Here is a 15811-nt window from a genome sequence, read left to right as displayed (position 1 = left end):
GCAAAACAGAGACAATATTCCCTGTCTCACAGGGAATAAATCTCAATATTGTGAAGCTTTAATGAGTTACCATGTATGAAATGCTTAGCATAATGTCTGACTTATACTGTTGTAGTTGTTACTGCTGTTATAAATAACTTGATTAGTCTTAGTTTTCTCATCTGTGAAACAGAAAAAAAAATCATTCTACTCATCTCATAATGCTTCATAATTTGAAACTCTTTAAAAATGTAATATGCCAACTCTGCAGATAAGATAAATCACCCCCAAACTTGACAGAGGCTGGACACAGCTGGGAAAAGATGTGGCAGAAGAAGATTGGTCTCCATGAGGAGCCAACCCTCCCCACTGCCGTCCCCCTCTTACATGGCATTCAGGTGTTCCAGGCAAGACGAAGCTGGCATTGTCCTGACTCTGAGTAAGCCCCAGCAGCAGATCCGGCTCCTACAGCCTCCCAGCATCCTGCTGGCAGAACACAAAGCCAGAAATAGCTCCCTTGGTGCAGGACACCCGTTTCCTCCCCCTTGTCCTGCTTCAGCTCCCTGACTTGCCTGAGGAGATCATGAAATGTGTCCGCTTAGCTTGGCATCTTGAGAATCAGCAGTGGGCAGGCTGGCCCTTGATCCTGTCTTCCCTGTCAATATATGCATAGCCAAATCTCTTTACTCTCTGAAGCACCCCTTTAAGGGTATCTAGCACAGTGCCTGTCCGTAGTTCTAAGTAACTATGCATTGGGTGCTGGCTGTCCAACATGTTGGGTGTCCTGGGCCCTGTGCTAGCTACTAAGTGTATGGGGATAAACAAGACAAAGCCCTCTGGTCAAATATATACATTTACACACTAATTAACAAGTTCTGGGATTGCTCACCTATTGATAGTCTATTCATCACTCTAATAGCTTATGTATTTACCAGTAGTTATCAGAGCTGGTTAACCACTGACTAGCTTCTTTAGCCTTGGGAACCTCATCTTTCTGAGGTTCTGTTTTCTCATTTGTAAAATGGGGGAGAGAGGGTGTCCTGAGATCAACAGACATCGAAACAATGAATGTAAAAAGCATGGCAGCAGAGTAAGTATTCAATGGTTGGTACTTGATTTGCTCCTTCCAAGAACTGTAGCATTCCCATCCTGGGAAAGATAAATATATGGCATGCATACTGTCACCTCCCTTTCCTGCACTAATGACAGACATCACTAATCAATCAAAACACTCTTTGCTACTGATTCAGCCCCAGAAGTCATCTTAACACAGTGCTTCAGGCAACTACTACCAATTAGTTGAAGCTGAAGCTGTTGACACTTTCTATGAAACATTTTTTCACCATCCTGTCCTTACCCACTCGGGTACATAGATCTATAGTTTGGTTAACACTCTAAGGAATGTCTTTTTCCTCTCTGAACTTTATTCTAGGGCTCAGTTGAATATAACCTCCTTAGAGACTGGAGGATGGGAGCATAGGTCAGATGCACGCAGGGGATGCCCATTAAATGTCAGTACTCATTGATGTGCCTGTAATCAGCAAACTGGGTTCCCGATCTGCTGACTTGCTGAAGGATCTTTGGGAAGTCACTCCTTGTCTCCGGCCAATTTTGATTTTTTTTTTTTTCTCACAAGTAGTGCATTAGTGGGACATGGTGGTTAAAATCTTGACTACTGGAGCCTTACAAGCTTGGGTTTGAATCCTGGATCTAAGTGTTACCTTGGAGAAGTCACATAATCCTCCTGAACTTTAGCTTCCTCTCTTATTAATTAGAGATAATAACATTACCATCTCAAAAGCTTAAGGGATTTAAGGAGATATGAAATGGGATAATATTTTGAGATACTGACCTGTGTGGCTTTTTTCTCCCTGTATTTTCTGCTTTTTTTTTTTTTTTTTACCATTTAAGCACATCATGGGTTGAAAACAGGAAGAATATGAGAGTGTTTTTAGCTTTTTCTTTTTGAAAAAGTCAAAGCCTGTAGAGGTAGGGGGATTTATGGACTTAGGAGAGAGTCTTGAAGAAACACAAAGGGAAGAAAGATTTCTCCAGAGTAGAAAGAGACTGCCTCCAGGCTAGGGAGAGGAGAGACAGAATGAAGGTGGGAAAACCCACAAGAACAGAAAGGTGCCATGCAGGCAGGAATGATGGATGTCTCCATGGTAACGTGTGAACCGATGGCCAATAGTCCGAGCTCTGCCAAACCGGGCAAACTTGGACAAGTAAAATAACCTTTCTGGACCTGTGTTCTCACTTATAATGTAAGGAAGGCTATTTTTAATCACCCTCCAAGTTAGTGCAAGAAAGTAGGAAATCCTGGTGCTTAACAAATATCTATTATCCGACCCTCTTCCTCAACACCAATGATTCAGCTTGTGGTCCTCTTCACTGCCGTTTCTGAGTTTAGTTCTGGTCAAGAAAACACATGGTTAACTATCAATATCTCTTGTCTCCTTGTCTTAAAGGGTTACCCCTCTTCAGGGATGGTTCAATAATCCTCTTGCTGGGAAGAGCACTTCTACCGTGAAAGGCACTTCCCACTGGCTGATTCTCCTTCTGAGTGATTGCCCAGTGTGGGAGGGAACCATCAATATCCTGGGGCAAGCCCTCATCCACCCCCGTGAGGTCAGTGTCACTGCTGGACAGGCCCATGCCCTTCTGCCTGAGCCCAGTCTTGGAGTAAGCTTCCACCAGCGTGATCATCTAGAACCTTAAAAGCAGGAGAATAGCTAGGTCTCACAAGTGACATTTTGTGCTCCATATCTCGCCTCTGGGGAAGAAAATGTTGGGTAAGAGAGAAGTCTGGACCAGTACATCTGGGCTGTAATTCTAACTCAGACCCCCACAAGGTGAGAACCCTGGCCAAATTGCTTACATCCTCTGAACCTCACTTCTACCACCTACAAAATGGGGACAACGGTATCTACTGCATAGGGTTGGCATGAGGATAAAGTGAAATAATATCTACGAACTGCCTAGCATAGATCTTGGTTTATTGAATAGGAGAGATCTAAAATTGCATGGCATCACAGCTAACTTGTATGATCTTGGGCAAGTCGCTTTACCTGTTTGGACTTTGATTCACTTTTTGATGACATTAACTCTTGCCCTGCCTGCTAATTGCTTGTTATTTATAGACATGTCTTTTTTTATACATTTATAGACAGGTAAACAACTTGAGAGTAAGAGAAAATTTTATTCATTATTATGCTTTGCCTGAGTAGAAGTTCTCTGCTGGATGGAGGTATGAATGAACAATCAGAAGGGAGATATAAAATCCTTTGCATAAGTTAAAAAAGGGATCCTGGCAATCACGATTCTTTGTTTCTGATAGGAATGAATTTGGATCCATTCTCAGTGCACAAGCTTGTGGGGTCAGAGATATTGTCCCACGGTGGGATGGAGACCCTGAACTTGGAGTCAAGAGACCCGGGGTTTGTTCCTGGAGACCCTGAGCCTCAGTTATTCATTTGCAAAATGGACACAAAACTGGCACTTACTGTTGTGAGGGCCAAATGAGAATGAACAATGATGATGCAGCTTTATTTCATGATATGACTTCAGACAAGTCATTTCACATCTCTGAGCCTCACTCATCCTATTTGTAAAATGGGAATAAATTCGTTTTTCTGCCTTCTTCCCCAAGGAACTCTGAGCACTCTGATATCTTAGGATTGGGTGTCAAGCGGCCCGTATCTCAGCTATAACTGCACAAGTGACCTTCTGATGCTCTGTGAAGCTTCCTTTGCTCTTTCTGTGCCTCAGCTTCCCCATCTTTGAGTTCCTCAAAGATGCCCTCTGGCCCTCCCATCCTGACTGCAGGCTGAATGCCACAGCAACGCGACACTGGTTTGTAAGGAGCTGACCAATAGAAGGTGCTGTTATGATGGTGGGTTCCTGCTGGAAACAGCTCTCCACATGGTGAACAGTGGCCCTGAGCCCATCCTGCACCACTGCACAGACACCTACCCCTTATGGGAGTGGGCTGAGCCCCAGAATCACCTGCCACCTGGCTGTGCAAGGGAAGCTGGCCAAACAAAATCCTCCTTATCAGCTGGAAGCTCTGAAACATGATCCCAGAAACAGCCAGAGCTGCTCACCTGCTCTGTTAGGCACAGGATGGGTACAGATGGACATCTCATCAGGATTCCCAGACCAGGCTTCAGGCAGCATATGCCACAGGAGGTCTTTATAGGGCAGGATGCCTTATCTCACAGTAGGGGATAGGGTGGCAAGAGAGAGCAGTGTCTGGTCACCTGATCACAGCAGGGAAGTTCAAACACAAACACGACATTGGGCAAACACCACTTCACTGAACCCAGAGCTCACCCAGGCTGACTCAGGCTACGAAACTTGGGCAAATCCTTCTCCCTTTGTGGGTCTCAGTCCCCCATCTGCAAAATGAAGATCTGAATTAGAGCAGTGAGTCCTAAAGACCTTTTTTTAAGCACTTAAAAAAAAGTTTATTTATTTTGAGAGTGACAAGAGACAGTGCCAGTGGGGGAGGGGCAGAGAGGGACAGAGAGAGGGAGACAGAGAATCCCAAGCAAGCTCCGTGCTGCCAGCACAAAGCTGGATGCAGGGCTTCAACCCACAAATGGTGAGATCACGATCTGAGCTGAAACCAGAGTCAGACGCTTAACGAACTGAGCCACCCAGGCACCCTGTTCCTAAAGATCTTTTGATCTTACATCGGTCTCAGTAAGAAATACATGCACACTGTGGTTCCAATACATTACACATAGTATAAAACATAGCCCTCAGACCTCCTCATGGAGGAGATTGGATGATCTTGAAAGTCTCTTTAGCTCTAAAATTCTGATGTTGGGGGCTCCTGGGTTGCTCAGTGAGTTATGCGGCCAGCTTCAACTCAGGTAATGATCTCATGGTTTGTGAGTTTGAGCCCTGCGTTGGGCTCTGCACTGACAGCTCAGAGCCTGGAGCCTGCTTCATATTCTGTGTCTCCCTCTCTCTCTGCCCCTCCCCCGCTCACGCTGTCTCTCAAAACTAAATAAATGTTAAATAAATTTTTTTTTTTTAAATTCTGATGCCATACCTCTGTAAGTTTCTGGGTTTCCCCTTCGGTACCATGTGTTTATTCCTGCACGTCCTCATTATTTGTTCATTCAACAAAGATCCTCAACTGTGGACCACTGTCCTAGGTGCTGAGATACAGCCAGGAAAGAGACAGACGTGGTCCTGTCCTCAGCAGTTGCAATGTTTCTCTTGCAAATCAAAGGAATTAATATTGCTGTTTTTTAGTACTGGCAATTCCATATGCTTGACTATTAGGTGTGAAAGTGACTTGATGATGGGAAAGTGTTATAATTCATGCATTCAACAAGCACTTGCTTAGCCTCCTGCCCTGTGTCAGATGAGAGAGATCACCAATGAGCACATAGACGTAGTCCCTGTCCCCATGATGCTTTCAGTCTCTTAGGAGAGGTACACTTTAACAATGATCTCAAAATTACAGCCATGTTGAGAATCACGAGAGGTACTGGGATGATAAGAAAGTCTGTAACTCAGACAGCATTGTGGAAGGAATCCCTGAGGAAATGGCATTTGAGCTGAGATCAGAAAGTGCGGTAGATATAAATTAGCCACCAGGGGAGAGGGAGGGCTTTCCTGGCATCATGTGCAAAGGCCCTGTGGTAGAAAGGCCATGGGAAATTTGGATGACTCAAAAGAGAGGGATATGGCCGAACAGAAGGAATGAGGGTAAGCATTTCAGAAACAATCTTGGGGAGGTGGGCAGAAGCTAGACCATGGAGAATATTTAGGCCTTAGCAGGGGATCAGCTCTGCATTCTGCAAACCAAGGGTCAGTGATGAGGGCTTTAGATGGGTGGAGGGGGTATATATGGTCTGACTTGCTTTTCAAAGAGGTTCTTCTGGCTTGATGTGGAGAATGGGTAAGGAGGGAAAGGCAGCGTTCTAGAGAGTGGCGTGAGTTGGGATTGTAACAGTAGCTATTGCCTAAGCCGACGGGACATAAAACAAGATGAGCAAGATGAAACAAAAACACCCACAACCTTAAAAGCCAAACCACAGTGAAAGGATGTACAGCAGGTAGAGAAGAATGTAGTTGTAATCAGGCAGACCCGAGTTCAGATCCTAGGTTCACCTCTTAACAAACTGTATGACCTTGAACAAGACACGCCTTCACCGCCTCCCTGGTCTGTTTTTCCTCCTCTGCAAAGTGTACTGGACTACACACACATCTATCAAGAGCTCTGGGTTCTTATCCCAGTTCTGACTCTTACCAGCCATTCATCCTTGAGCAGGTCACTGCCACTCTCTGAGCCTCAGTTTCCTCATCTCTAAGACAGTCTTAAAAATACGTCTCTCCCAGAGTTACTGTGAAGACAGAATTAGCTAACAGAGCAAACATGCTTGCTTAGCACAGGGCTGGGCCCATGATGCCATAAGGAGCCCCAAACACACTTTCTCCCATGAGTGAGTGTGCACACACACACCAGGAATACACACTTCAGGCCCAGATGGCACCTCTCTTCCCGCAGGAGTGGTGACTGTCTTGTAAAATTCCAGCTCACTTGCATAAGCTCAACTTTTAATGAAGCCAGAGAACAGTGATCCACTGGTGTTTCTGCTCAGCGAAGCTGTCAGCGGGATGTAAGCCCAGGGAATCCGGCGACGAGGGGATTCTCCTGATGAGAAACATTTGCGTCCAGAGGATCTTAATATTTGTTTTGAACAGACACATGTAGACGTGAATTACTTAATGACTGTTTTAGGGTTCGGCATTGTTCCTGTATTTGGTTTGGCTTTGTCTCTATGACATCTTAATTCTGTGTTTTATTTCACGGAGCTCCGCACAGAGGCTGTGACATATGGGAGCTCCCTCAGCAAAATCTCAAATGAAGATGGGGGGGGGGGCGGAGGGAGAGAGAGGGAGAGACTGAGAGTAAGCAGACTGTAGCTTCAAAGGTGTGCAGTGAAGGGGGGCGGCTGGGTGAGAGGGATAGTCTAAATTTGCACGCATGGATATGAGAGATAGACCGAACCCTCACCGTCATGGGAACAAGATTTGCCACTGCTATTTGGAAGTCTAAACAGTGTGTTTTTCAATTTCCTAATCTGATTGATCACAATCAGAGAGATTGTAAATTTCATGCTTGTCCATAACACATGCAGGGGCCCAGCTAAGCTTCTAACACTGCTATTCAAAGTCATCCTGGCTGCATTCGAGTCAGTGAGAGGAGCCAAGAGAAGCAGATCAGACCCAGGACCCCGAGGGAGAGGGCAGGAGCACCCCTGTTACCCTCTTCCCGTTCCCAGTCTAGAAGCCGAGGGTCTGGGAAGTCCTTAACTGGCTTACAATGTTAATTGCTCGATATGTTTCCTGCCTGCATCTAGGGAGTCATCCCTGTTAGTCTTCCCGTCACTCACTCTGCTCCAGCCACACTGACTTCCTTGCTATCTTTAAATACACCAAGCGGGGCACCTGGGTGGCTCAGTCGGTTGAGCGTCCAACTTCGGCTCAGGTCATGATCTCACAGTTTGTGAGTTCGAGCCCCACATCAGGCTCTGTGCTGACAGCTTGGGGCCTGAAGCCTGCTTCACATTCTGTGTCTCCTGTCTCTCTCAGCCCCTCCCCTGCTCATGCTCTGTCTCTCTCAGCCTCTCCCCTGCTCATGCTCTGTCTCTCTCTATCTCTCAATAATAAATAAACGTTAAAAAAAATTAAAAAATAAATAAATAAATACACCAAGCATGCTTCCACCTCAGGGCCTTTGCACTTGGTGTTCCCTCTGTCTCAAACACTTTCCCCTCAGTTATCCTCATGGCTTGCTCCTTCCTTGCATCCAGGTCCCTGGACCACTCCATACAACAAAGCAGCCCCATCCTCACCTGCTGTCCCGTTCCCCTGCTTTATTCTTCTTTATAGCACTCATTGCAACCTGACCTTATATGATTTGTTTGTTTGTTTGTTTCTTCATTTATTACCTTTCTCCCTCATGACAGCAGGGACTGGTGTTGTTCACAGCCATATCAAGTAGGAGCTCAATAAAAGTGTCCAATTAATGGAAGCATAACTTTATTTTTTAGCCACATGTGGCCTCTTCACTTTGGTGATTCATTCCCTCTGGGTTATTTTCTCTTTAACATGTGTGGGCTCACTCCAATCCCCCCACCATTGGTGGCTGCTCAAGGAATGCAGACTGGATTTTGTTTCAGCCAGAGCTAGACCATGAAGGACAAGAAACCTAATGGCCCACACCAGAGTCTGCATGCTTGAGCCAATGACAGAGGAGTTGGAAATTTTATATAAGGGCAGTTCCTTTCCACAATCCTCCTTTAATAGCACTGACTATGACCCCCTCCCCCACAACAGATAATGTTCCCTCCCGAAAGTGTAAATTGCTTTTTCTTCTGGGGGGGGTGGGGTGGGGAGAAGGTCTTTTTTGAGACTCTACTAGCGACAAATACCTTAATCATTCTGATGTTCGTTGCATTTGTAGGTAAAATTGACAATATAAAAGAATCATTCCCATTTCACAGGTCAGACAACAAAGGCTAACTGTGTGACTACCAGCAAAAGACTTCATGCCTCAAGGAGGGTGCCTCCTTCCTCTGGTTTTCCACATCTCCTTTTCTTTATTGCTACCTATATTACAGTACTTAAGACAATCTGCTTCATGTCATATATACTGGTGTCTGTGCCCACCTTTGCTGCTAAACTCTGAGGCCCTCCAAGGGAGAGACTGCCTTTCATTCATCTGTTCCTCCTTGATGGGCCTGGCACATAGTAATAATAAAAACTGCAATTCATTACTAATGGTAAGAGCTAACACTGATGGAGCCCTTACTGTGTGCCAAACAACACTTTCCATAAATTAGCCCAGTCAATATTCTCAACAGCTATTGGAGGGGGCTGCTAATATTAGCTCCGTTTTATGGATGAGGAAACCAAGATTGAGAAGGTCAAGGTCTGGCCAAAAGTCATGGAGCTATTAAGTGTGTGAAAATAGTAAAAGGAAACATGTGTTTTGGTTAGTTTGCCATTGGAGTTTGTCAGATGTTTTAAAAACAGCTCTACACATCTCCAGTGGCTCTTTAGGGAATCCTAAAACCCTGGGATTACAGAGCACTGGGATGGTCAAGTGGTAAGGCCAAGGAATCCCAACCATCACCACCAAGCAGCCCACCCAGCTCAGGTGGTGAGGGGCTTAGCACTCTCTCCCGACATCTCATTAGGTAACTCATGTCTTGGTAACAAGAGCACGTTAAATGGAGGTCTTGGCCAGGCACTGTGTCATGTTCTTTATATAAATGATCTCATCCACCCTTCACTATGACCCCATGAGATCAGTCTTTCATAGCCGGGCAAACTGAGGCATAGAGAGCTGAAGTGATTAGCAGATTCCAAAGGTACGAATTGCACAGCAGGATTTCAGCCTGAGCAGATCTGACTTCAGAGCCCAAATTCTTTTTTGTTTCTCAATGTTTATTTATGAGAGAGAGAGAGAGAGAGAGAGAAAGAGAGAGAGAGAGGGTGGAGGAGGGGCAGAGAAGAGAGGGAGACACAGGATCCAGAGCAGGCTCCAGGCTCTGAGCTGTCAGCACAGAGCTCTATGCGGGGTTCGAACTCACAAACCGTAAGATCATGACCTGAGCTGAAGTTGGATGCTTAACTGACTGAGCCACCCAGGCGCCCCTTCAGAGCCCAAATTCTTAACTGTTCCACATTCTCCCCTTCAGAGGTGTTCTGTCACATCTCAGATAAGTCTTGGTAACGAGCAATTGAGAAACTCTGGTTTTGTTAAGCCCCTGAAAGCCTTTCCACCTCACAGGAAGGTAAATCCAGCCACTCTGGAAGAAAGGATATTTTTAAAAATTTATTGTGCCCCTGCGGCATGCTGGAGGTGCTCACAGTGTGGGAAGGCGCGTGACCCAGGCTTCTTTCCTTACCAGAGGAGTTAGTTTTTTAGGGGTGTTCCCCCCTCTTTTTTTTTTTTCTGGTGGCCTGGAGTGGGGATGGAGTTAACAGAGGTTCACACAGGCCTGGAAAACACTTCCAGGTGGTATTTAGTCCAACCTCCTGTACCCACACCAGCCGACGTGTCTACTCACTCAGCCAGCCAGACATCTATATCCAGAGAGCTTCCTTCTGACACTAGTCAGAGTCAAATCTATCTGCAGAGTGTGTGTCTCTTAGGCTGCATTGATCAGAATCCCCAGCCCGTCAGGAGTGGGGGTGGGCTGGGAGAGAGCGAATCTGATACGGATTTGGACCGTGTGGACTCATTCAATTAATGCGTCCAACTTTCATTCAGCATCTACTGCAGCCCGAGTCTCTAAGACAGCACAGTTGCCAAGTGAAAACAGCCGTGTCAGAAATAATACGCCCCCACACCCCCACTGACCCCTGTACACCATTCAGCAAATTTCACCTTTCAGAAGGAGAAAGGTTCGACCAAACAATAACACTCCCTTTCCAGGGAAAAATGATCATTCATCGCCAGGGCAAGCATTCTCCACAACCCTTGGTACCTTGGTTTTTAACCACAGGCTGTCAGGAAATCACCTCCCAGCTGCCCCTCACTCTGCTCCCGAGGACAGAGTCAGCACAAATGTGCTAACTGATCTCTTGGCACAAAGGGGGAGTCTGGAATTAAACGGTTCAAAGGGATTTTTCCTGCCTTACAATTTGGCCATCTTTCCCTTTATGCAGTAAAATCTCCAATAGTTCGGAATTTATGATCCTTTAGACAGACCTGGGCTGAAGTCTGCTTCTGGACTATTCTGCATAGAAAGGATTTTCGAAGAAAATTAATAGCGTGCCAAAAGAATTGTAAAGAGAATTGCTTATGCTGTTTAAGAGGGCCGCCTTTCTAGACCTTTGCAAACACTCCTGCATCTACAAACAATTGATACGCTAATTTCAAATGGGTTTTTTACTCATTCATTAAGCCCTCAGCTACTGTTCGGTGATACGATTATTACAGTTGGAGTTAGCCTCAAACACTTAAGTTTCCCACTTTGAGCCTAAACTTTTGGGTGCAAACTTTTCTGGACCAAATAATTAACAAAGAGAATTAACTAATGTCAGGAAAAATGACTATACTTCTTTGGTGGAGACAAAAGAGGGGTCTCTTACTCTCCAAGTGTCTTCTGATTCATGCTGACTGTCTTCCAGCTGGTATAGGGTGAGGCTTCACTATGGCAACCATACGTCCTGGTTCCTCTGGGGTAGTCCCTGTTAGGTCTTCCATTGGATAACCACTCACAGCAAACTTTTTCACTATTGATATGAATAATAAATTATATTGGAACTAGGGGTTCAAACTGTGATATTCAAGGAGTTTGAGCCTTCTTTAGATTGACAATAGTACCCGGTCATTGCTACACAAATGAAAAGAATACTCTGTGCGATGTTATACCAATCCATTCAGGATCTAGATGATTCTTCAGCAGCCCTCCACCCGATAACTAAAAAAGTCATTTCAGAAAGCAGCTAACCTTCCCTCAGGGAACAGAATTATGGGACCACACCCAACCCACCTCCTGTGTGTTAATTCCATCTCAATGCATTGCCTGTCAGAAGCTGAAATCCCATAATGTTTACTGCCAGCATTATTTGGGGGAGAAACAGGTAGGCCTGAAGAACACAATACTGAAAGAAAATGTTCATTTCCTTTGGCCATTATAAACTCTGAACTGTTTGTTTTAGAAGCAATGTCTGTTAAGCAATCACTATGTACCACACACTGTGGGAAGTGTTTTACCTGACTCAATCCTCATAACTCAATGTCTGAGATGGCTACTATTATTATTTCTATTTTCCAGCTGACAAAACAGACTCAGCAAGGTAAAGAAACTTGTCTAAGACACTCAGCTAAATGGGAGAGCCAGAACAGGAATCCAGGTTTGTCTGAAACTCAAGTCTGAGCCCTTAACCACTATGATATACTGCCTCCCGCCCTGCTATACTGTTCTGACATTTGAGTCAGACATCTGCTTGCAATTTGATACATATAAAGCTATTGCCTCATCAAGTATGCCTCATGGAGGGTGGGGGAGTGGAAGAGGGGAGGTAAGGAGAGGTTTTGCTTGGAGTGCGATTGTATGATGTATGCATAGCGCTATGAAATCAACCAATTGAATGTAAGCTTCTATCCTGGTACTAAATTATCCTCAGAGATACACTGAAAATATCCTGGGGAAGTTCATTCAGATGAAGGGTAACCCTTATCTATAAACACATATTAAGTGTGTAACCAACAGAACTGCCTGGTGTTTTCCTTCCTCCATCTCCCTACAGATCTGCTAACTATGTGCTGGGCTTGACTTATGGAACTAAAAGACATTTCTGATGAGACCAAGTCCCTAGCTTGCCTCTAGATGAAGCCACTGGCACTCAGCTGATGCTATGCCAGTGTCTCTGTCTCTTTCCTTCCTGAGAACTCAGCTTTGGAAACATGGTACTTCCACTGTTAAGTAAGCATGCAACATTAGGAAGGAGGTAGAAATTGACCTCCGCACTGGATGTGGCTGGCTTCAATGAGAATGGGGATGATTCCAGTTTTATAGACAGTCTGTTAAAAGACCACTCAAACCCAGCCTTCCATGAAGACTTGGATACAAAAGCTCCCTACTCACTTTCCACCCCAAACCAGGAGTAACAGCTATAAAACAAATCTATCCTACAGAGAGGCCACACCTGTTACAGAAGTATTGAAGGGGATCCTTCCCAGCATGACATAAATTAGGGGCTATGACTCAGACTTTCACTCCAGGGGTGGTTTCCAGGGGAAAGGAGACCCAGGACATTAAATGATACCTAGAGAGAAATGATACCTGGGGGAGGAGGGTTGGCTATTATAAGAGTATCAGATGCATGATATTAAGATTTGCTACAGAAAGCATGAGGGTTTGGAGACTTTGGGCAATTCATATGATTGAGAATATGACTAAGAAAGGGGCATGACAGTGTCACAGACAGACAGGGAAAGGGTGAACGTGCCAGGTCAGGTGGACTTAGGTAGTTTCTGTATTAAAATACCACCAGGAATCTCCTCTCCTCTTCCTGTATCCCTTAAATATATGGAAGACTCCGGACCAAATGTCACACTTGTAGTTTTCAATGAAATTGTCTTTAGTTTCTTCTACAAGGGCATATTCTTTGGCTAACACAGCAATGGACTTGCCAACATAGGTTCACTCCAAAGGTGGAATGGATGGCTGAAACCCAGGAAGATAAACCTGCTGACATCAAAAGTCTCTACAAAGAACCTTTCTTCAAGCAGAGAAACACCAGTTTTTGATGGCATTTGCTGCTATGATTCCTTTTCTCCAGACTGTGTCACAAGGTGTCCCCCCGCCCTCCCCAATCCACAAATACTGGCCACATCCGGACTCTGGTCCACCCATTCCCAACATGAGGTACCCATTTTTCTAAAGACCTGTATGAGCTAGGTTCCTATCAGACTGTGAAAAGTTCTCCAGTCTGAGTTTGCTTCTTCAGATATGATTCCCTGTCATCCACCCCACACCCACTGGAAAGTTCAGATCCAGTGGTGCCAGAACAGGCATTCTCTCTGAACCACTCTCACAGACATGTTTTCAATCTACTCTCTCCTCCAAGTGGTCTCCCCTGGTCCACTTCTTTCTTTTTCTCCCACCGAACCACTCATCCAACACCAGCAAAAGATGAGTTTTCCTACTGCCTTGATTTTCCCTGACAGAGGGCACAGTCTTCCTTTCATTCTCAAACTCCTCTAAACTGGATGCTTTATGAAAAGGATTGGGTTTTCTCTGTCTTGGAATGTTCTTCCCCACCTCCTCTCCATTTCACCCCACAACCTCTTCTCCTTCTTTCTGCCTTTCTTTTCTTCCCTTATTCCTCCCATCACACTGTTTTCACCATCTAAGGGTTGAGTTCAAAGCAATCAGAACCTTTTTGAAAACCAAATAAAACTCTTCCAAGATCATCTTCATGATCTTGGAAGTCTCCCCCCTGACTCCAGAGCTCAGAGTACTGGTTTTGGAAGCAGGAGAGGAGAGGATTCAGCAACGGTGGCAGCCAGAAAGGCGTGGAGGAGGGTGCTGTTTAGGGTGTATTTGAGGGAACAGCATATGGGCTTTTGTCGAATGTTCAGAGCTCGCTAGTTTCTGAGCTGAGTATAGAAATGTGCCGTTACCTCTGAACACTGTTGAGAGCTCGTTCAGCCCTCTTTTTCTCTTCTTGTACAACACCCCCGACCACCCTGAACCACCATTCCTTTTCCCGCCCCCTCCCCCCATCCTCTGGGCTCTGATACCAAGAAAAGTTTCTTAGTTAAGTCCTATCTCACCTACACTGCCCACCCTAAGAAAGCAAAATCTCTCAAATAGCAGTTGCCAGGTCAGCAGACCATTGAGTGTTGCTCCCCCTGAAGACTCCCTGTCCCTTCTCACCAGCCGCCACCTCACACAGGCAATTAGTTCCCATGTTCCAGCGGGAGATACCGAGTAGTGACGGGAAAAGACAGGCGCCCTGGCCCAGCCGCCTGCATCCACCCTTCAGGGCTCTGGGGCACACAGGCCAGAAGGAAGGACCATCAGGGTCTCTTTCCTCTTAAGAAGGAGGTCATTACCTTGGCAGCGGCTTGCGGGCCGTGATACTGGCGACAATGATGCTCTCGGGACGCGGGGTGGCCACAGCTTTAAAGGTTCCTCGCCAGAACTTCTCAAAAAGCTGCTTCTCGCCTTGCTGAACGCTCGCCATAGCCAACCCAAAGGGGCCCGGGGCGCCCGGGCGCTGTCCGAAGTGCTGAAACGTGGATTCCAAACGGGGGCACACCGGGCTCCGGGCTCAGTTCACGTGAAAGCGAGAGGGGTGGGGTGGGAGAGATCGGGGTTCAGGGCGGGGGATGGGGCGCCTCAGCCCGGGCAGGCAGGGGAGAAAGAAGGCTTATCCACCGTCTTTCTTCGCCTTCTGTGTTGTCTCTGGGCTGAGCTCTGAGCTTGCTGAGCCTCCGCGCCCCAGGAAGGGAAGGCAGGGCTGGCTTTCTCGGCAGCGCCAGGAGAGAAGAGGCGACAGGGTCGTCTGTGTGTGCGTGCGCGTGTGAGCTCAGGCGCGCCCGGGTTTTGTCTCTCGCACAATGTGACGTTGGAAGAGGAGGCTGGTCGCGCGAGCTGTACTTTCCTCCCCCCTCTCCGTCTCTCCTCCTCCCCACCAACCCCCTCCTCCTCCGGCACAGCCTCCTGCCGCCATCTGCATAACAAAAGCCCGCAGGTCTTGGGAGGAGAAAGGGCGGGGCGTGTGCCTGTCACCGCTGCCCCGAGGCGACAGAGTTGCAGCGCTGACCCCTCAGAGAAGCAATCCCGGCACCCCCGAACTGAACCGTGCAGGAGATCTTGCTTCCCAGCCTGCTCTCCTCGCCAACCATAGCAGGTGCCCTCTGGGCCCGGCCACCTCCCTTCTCAGCCCCTTCGCAAGTCTTGTAGCGGATCTTTTATTGAAGAGGGAAGTAAAAAAAAAACTTAACCTATCCGCCCAAACCAACATGACCCCCTCACTTCTGGAAGGCACTGCCTAGGCCAGCAAAGGGGGTCCCTTGTATTCCTCTTTGCGCCTGGACGCCGCGAGATCCCCGCCACCCAGAAAGTGCCATTTGATGGACAATCCCTACCCAATTCGGCTTCTCGCCATCTGCCAAGCCGGGTCCCCGCCCGCAGAGGGGCGCAGCGATACATCTGTGCATGTGGCGCTGTAAGGAAGATTTCTTTTGTGCCTCACAGCCAGCCAGCCCAATGTCTCCTTTGCCAAACCCGTCCAAAGGAAAAAGTGTCCCCACCCCACCCCACCCCATCCCATCCAC

At 46.7% G+C, this 15811-nt stretch overlaps 1 protein-coding gene across 1 annotated transcript in view; it reads right to left on the bottom strand.

The window, feature by feature from the left end:
- SRRM4 (serine/arginine repetitive matrix 4) overlaps positions 1 to 14715 on the bottom strand; it is a 149037-nt gene extending 134322 nt beyond the window's left edge. The window contains exon 1 of the mRNA XM_042910271.1: positions 14585 to 14715. Coding sequence (XP_042766205.1) covers positions 14585 to 14715 — 131 coding nt within the window. The remainder of the gene's footprint in view (positions 1 to 14584) is intronic.
- Between the last annotated feature and the right edge of the window lie 1096 nt (positions 14716 to 15811).

Source organism: Panthera leo, chromosome D3 (assembly GCF_018350215.1).
Source record: "Panthera leo isolate Ple1 chromosome D3, P.leo_Ple1_pat1.1, whole genome shotgun sequence".
Taxonomy (NCBI): Eukaryota; Metazoa; Chordata; class Mammalia; order Carnivora; family Felidae; genus Panthera; species Panthera leo.
This window is presented reverse-complemented; position numbering and strand designations above follow the sequence as displayed.